The sequence below is a fragment of the Mastomys coucha genome, unplaced genomic scaffold (assembly GCF_008632895.1).
Source record: "Mastomys coucha isolate ucsf_1 unplaced genomic scaffold, UCSF_Mcou_1 pScaffold5, whole genome shotgun sequence".
NCBI lineage: Eukaryota > Metazoa > Chordata > Mammalia > Rodentia > Muridae > Mastomys > Mastomys coucha.
The window spans coordinates 31,238,412-31,244,411 of NW_022196911.1; the positions used below are offsets into that span (position 1 = coordinate 31,238,412).

Sequence of the window (6,000 nt, forward strand, 5' to 3'; positions counted from 1 at the left end):
GAACAACTACTGGATTCTAGAACCTTCTGTTTATAGGCAGCCAGTGTTGGATTAGCTGGGCCATGGCTTATAAGTCATTCTGATAAATCCCCTTGACCCCATGGACCACTACCCTTTCTCTAAAAATATTACATTATGATTCATAACAGTAGCAAAATGAAAATAATTTTATTATGGGGGTGGTGTCCACCACATGAGGAACCATATTAAAGAGTTGCAACGTTAGGAAGGTTGAAAGCCCTGACTATTACAGTGTAACACCCCAGACTCGGGAACAAAACTGTCTGGCAGGGTGGAAAGATGTGTCAGCAATTATAAGCACTTGCTGCCCTTGCAGAGGCCCAAAGTTTGGTTCTCCATGACAACTCACAACTGGAGACAGCTCCACATGGGGGAACGTCAGGGCCAGGGCATCTGCCTCCCTCTTCTGGCCTTCAAAGGCATGGGCATGAATGTGGTGCATGTAAATACAAGCAGGATGCACATTCACTCACATAAAATAAAAAAACGTCTGGTTGTACATGTGGCTCTGTCACACACTACTCTATGACCCTGGAACAGTGACTGAACCCCAGTAAATGCCAGGTTCCTCTTTAGGAGGTGAGGATAATGCCTACTGGGGGCACCGAATGAGGGAAAGTCTATAGTATAGAGACTACTAATTCCACTGGAGGATGTTCAGGGTGTGTGTGTGTGTGTGTGTGTGTGTGCGCGCGCGTGTGTGCGTGTGTATGCACAAATATATGGCAGCGTGTGTTATATATGAATACATATTCGGTCCAGAGGTCAGCTCAAGCACTCTTCCTCAGGAGTCACATCCCTTGTGACAGGGTTTCTCACTCCAAGGCTCACCACTGAGATAGATTAGTTGGCCCGCAAGCCCCAGGGGTCCACTATCTCTGCCTCCTCAGTGATGAAGTTACAAGCACACACTACCAATACTATCTTCTTTTCTCCTCCTCTTCCTCGTCCTCCTCCTCTTCTTCTTCCTTCTCCTCCTCCTCCTCCTCCTCCTTCTCCTCTGTGAATTCTGGGAGTTGAACTCAGGTCCTCATGCTTGTGAAGCAAACGCTGTACTAGTTCCCTAGACCTGCCTCTTTTATCTTCAAGACTAGGTTTTGATATATAGCTTAGGCTAGCTTTGAACTCATGATCTTCTTGCCCAAGCCTCCTGAGTGCTAGGATTACAAGCCAGAGTCACCATGCCCACACACACAGTGTGTGTGTGTGTGTGTGTGTGTGTGTGTGTGTGTGTAGTATTGTTTTCTAGGTCCCTCCTATCTGCCTCAGGGCAAATTAACAGACCTTGCATCTTCAGGGAAAGTGAGGGAAGAGGATGCAGCCATAGTCAGCTCTTCCCCCTCCTTTCTCCCTCTCTACCCTTAGCAGAGGTCTCTGCATGTGGTACATATTTCTTCCATGCCCAAGTAATGAACACCCACAGTGTGCAGGGCCAACTGCTACAGAAGTGAGCATATGAGATACAGTGCTACAAAGGTGAAGAAGTCACGCCTTGCTATCCATGAAGGTCAGCTCTAGGTATTTCACATACAGTCTCCTCCTAAGCAGTGGCACACTCCAGGTCCTGGGCAGATGGAAAAGACCCGGGGCCTTGGTGTATGGTGGTGCACAGAGCCTGGGTTTTGGCAGGCTGGGGAGACAGGTCAGTGGTGAGGAGAGCCTGAGACACATCTCGTGCTGGAGATGAGGAAAAAGCTTTCCCAGCCTTGCACCACACCCGCTGAGCCTTCGGAGACTTTCCACCTTCAGCCCCCCCCCCCACCTCCACCCTCCGCTAAACCACTTAAGGAGATTAATTTGTCTGGTGACTGAACGGCAGCACTAATCGCATAACCTGCTTAGTGTTGGAGCCCTGCCTGGCACTGCTCACGGAGGGGGAGCCTGCTGGAGCTGGTGTGAAAGAAACACGTCCCTCACCCAAAGGCTCTACCACAACGTCCAACATCGATCGGGAGGGGACGCAGGGGTGGGGACCTGGTTGCTGGCTGAGTGTCCTGATGTGGTTCTGGATTCTTAACAAAGACTCTAATCTTAAGCCATGGCAGAGGTTCTCCCCGCACCCCTGGGGATCAATCTGCAGAAGCTTGGCGCCTGCGGTCTCCTGCTACTTCAGGCTTGTTTGTATTTTTGTTTGAGAGAACTCAGCGAGATTCCCTTCCTGATGAGGGAACCCTAGGGATCTCTCAGCTCCTCTTTAAAGAAATGGCTGACGTTCAGAACCTTTAGTTAAAGGGAAAACCTCACTCCCCTACCACTGGCCCTCATGCTTGGACAACTCCAGGCACACCAGCCACACCACTGCCCATTCTTAAACAACAATACACACTTCAAAGAGGTTTGATGTTCAAAGGGGTGACCAGAACCTCCTCTGCCTCCACTCAAACACAAAAGCCAACACTATTGTTGATAGGATACTGCAGGTGCTACGTAGAGCCCCCAGTGTGCTTAATGTTCAGGTGGGCCTAGTAAGTGCCAAGAGAGTCACACACTTTGGGGACAGTGAGCTACCTCCAATTCTACTGATAAGGCATGACAAAAAGAGACTGGGCTCTGAGATCAGAAAGACCTAACTTCCATGGCTAGCCTATTTGCTGTGAGAGCAACCCTAGCCCAGGGACACTACCTCTCTGAACCTCTGTTTTCTCATCTATGAAATTCTCAGGGAAGAAACAACCTGTTTTTTCTTTACTACACCTCAGATGAGTATGGAGAACAGCAATTTGTTATGTGACAGCTGCTCCAGTTTTCTCCATAACAAACCTAGGCTGCCATTTTAGCAGTCGGATGGACCCAGTCTGAAGAAGCCTGACCAACTAACCCAGAGTGTTCTTTCTGACCCCATGAAGAAGTAATCCCTGGATTTCCCAAGGTCACATGGGTCCTTGCTATAATTAGTATAAAATCCACATCTCACTCCCTGGTTCTGTGTGCGCAGGATGCTGCCCAGAGACCCTCTCTCCTTTCTACTTCCCCATAAATTAAATTTATTATTATTGTATGTACAATATACAATACAATGTGTGTATGTGTGTGTGTGTGTGTGTGTGTGTATGTATGTGTGTGTGTGTGTGCGCACACACCCTCGCATGCATGCACATGCACACACTCACAAGGTATATACACCATGGTGGTCCCAGAGATTTTATTCCCTCCCTTCCTCACCTCTCCCATAAATTAAATTTATTGTGTATGTAGGCGCGCATGGATGTGGGAATGCACCATGGTGCACATGTAGAAGCTGGTGGATAACTTTTGGGAATCAGTTTTCTTGTACTGTGGTTTAAGAGTATCTAACCCAGGTTGCCAAGCTTGTGCAGTGAGCACCTCTACCCCACTGAGTTGTCTCACCAGCCCATTTTGTTTTGTATTTTGAGAAAAGGTCTCGAACCTTCCAAACCAAACTGGCTACATAGTGGAGAATGACTGCATTCCTGCCCTCATGCTTCTTCCTCCCAAATGCTGGGGGGGTGGGGGTGGGGGGGTTATAGTTGAATGCTGCTATACCTTCTTACTCTCATGGCCTCCCCTTCCCGAGGTCCCTCTCACCACTTAAGCCTCAATCCATTCCATCCTGGCTGGCTCACCTCCACCCAAAGGCTCTATACCACGTATCCTGTTGTATCTCCTTCCCAAGCTTTTGTCTGGTAACATATCTAATGCCTGAGGCTCCCGCTGAACCCAAGCTTCGCAAGATGGGGGGAGAGGGATGCAGCCTTGTCTGTCATCAACACAGATCCTCAGCCTTATCAATGGAAAGCTTAGATGAATTAATTCATTCACATTCAATTAGCCCAGCTAGGATCTGGAGTCATTTTAGTAGGCACCAAATATCTGTTGAATGAAATCCACCACAGCAAAACAAAAACCCTAGCCCAGCATGTAGCACACTCTACATTTGTCAGTGTGTACCGAATAAATAACCAACCACCTAAAGACCCAGCTATCGACAGCCAGGACCGATCACAGGCCTGTCCTGCTTCCTTGTTCCCCATAAAGGACCCTGTGTTCCTTACCTTGGCCCAGCGGCTTGCCCTCAGGTCCTGGTTCCTCCAGCCGGTATCTTTCCCGGGAGCTGCTGCCGAGGCTCAGCTCACAAAGAGTGGTACTCAGCTCCGTGTCTTCAAACTCCAGCGGGGCCAGAAAGGCATCTCCAGTCAGGAGGGGATCAGCGATGAGAGGGGAACAGGGAGGGGATGGGGAGGAGAGAGAGGAGCGTGGAGACAGGGAGCTCATGGATCTTGGAGTGCCAGATAGGGAGCGCAGGGCCTGCAGGCGGCTGCCTCCCTCTGCCTTCTGGGTCTTGGCCACCTCATCCTCATGGATGGTGGTGATGCAGCCTGAGGGCCGGAAGCCTGTGGCACCCTCCAGGAATAGCAGTTCCACCTTGCTCTGGAGGTCCGGGTCCAGCGGCTCAAACGGGTCGTAATAGAGGTCAGTGAAGCTGGCTGAGGTGGAGGAGTCCAAGCTAGAGGCAGCCAGGGAGCCCCGGCTGGATGTAAGTGACCCAGGGCTACTGCCTGAAGACAGTGATTGCATGCTGCTGGAGAGGCTAGGGACAGGGAAAGGAGTGAGATAACATGGGGTGAGGTCACTGGGAACTCCACAGGCCTCTGGAACTGTGGGCATCCATCTTCCTAGCCCACTGGACAGCCTAAGCTGGACCCATTCACCCAATTTCACTGAGGAGAAACTAGAGATCTGGGGGTCCAAAGTAGCAGAGCAGGTCTGTGCGCCCACCAGTCTCTTGCTTTGTAGGTCAGGCTGGCCTTAATCTCCTGATGCTCTTGTCCTGGAATTATAGTTGGAAACCACAGGCTTGGATTCCACTTTTTTCCTTCTATCTTTGTTTCTTATTGGCCACATTGCATCTGTATTAAAATATTTCTTTTTGTTTGTTTTCTTTGATTGACTGACTGATTGATTAAGATGGGATCTGGCTGTGTAGGTCTGGCAGGTCTGAAATTTGATAGGTAGACTAGGCTGGCCTTGAATTTACAGGGATAAGATAATTCAACCTCCTGAGTGTTGGAATTAAAGGGGGTGTGCCACACTTAATACCTTTCTTGAAATCAACTCCATTTTTTCTTTTCTTATTTTGGGAGGGGGGGCACACAGTCTTGAGGCTGGCCTTGAACTTCTAGTCTCCCCCATTTCCACTCCTATGTTCTAAATACTCGGATTATAAGGTACACCCCATCACACTCATCTCTAGTCAGTTTTTTATTTCAATTTTTTTTTTGTATTTTTGTTTTGTTTTGTTTTGTTTTATTTTGTTTTGATATAGGGTCTCTATGTAGAGCTTGCTCTGTAGTCTAGGTTGGCCTCAGAGAGCCACCTGCTTCTACCTCCTGAGTGCTCGGATTAAAGGCATGGGATACCACACCTAGCCATAATTCACTTTTTTTAAATATGTCAAAATGTTTAACTTAAAAGGAGACCTTACATCCTAAAAGACAATCAGAAGAAACCACTTTTGTTGGGGGTTGGGGGTGGGAGCTTAACAAAATGCTACTATGAAATTCCAGTAGTATACTTCAACTATCAAAGCCTAAGCTTTCGGAAACCTACTACATGCTATAAACATGGGCTAGAAGGCAGACGTGATACGCTTTCAGACCCACGGGCATCTTCTAGGGGCCATCTCTGTGTGTACAGTCCCAAGGGATGAAGCACTTGGTGGCCAGCCACGGGGGCTAAGCCTGTGTCTGCTAGAATGACCACCTTCTATGCTTCTAAATGTCTTTCCTCAACCGAGGAGGATCAGAGGATTGGTGAAGAACAGTGTGGAGCTGGGCCACCTCCTGGCCATCCAGGAGTCACCACCCATCACACTCACCTTTTCAACTGAGAGTGCAGGGTAGCCACCTGCCGAGTGGCTTCCTCCAGTTCTCTTACCAGCTGGTTCCTCTTGCTGCTTAACTTTAACCTGAAGGAGGGAAGGTAAGATGATAAGGCTCCAAAGGGTCTGGGGACCGGGGG

The 6,000-nt window shown here is 48.9% G+C and overlaps 1 protein-coding gene across 2 annotated transcripts in view; it reads right to left on the minus strand.

The window, feature by feature from the left end:
• Window positions 1-6,000, minus strand: part of Wwc1 (WW and C2 domain containing 1) — a 148,978-nt gene that overhangs the window by 33,011 nt on the left and 109,967 nt on the right. For both annotated transcript variants that reach the window (XM_031355125.1, XM_031355126.1), the window contains exons 10-11: window positions 5,858-5,947; window positions 4,035-4,570 (exon numbers count right to left, since the gene is read on the minus strand). In XM_031355125.1, the coding sequence (XP_031210985.1) occupies window positions 4,035-4,570; window positions 5,858-5,947 (626 nt within the window). The remainder of the gene's footprint in view (window positions 1-4,034; window positions 4,571-5,857; window positions 5,948-6,000) is intronic.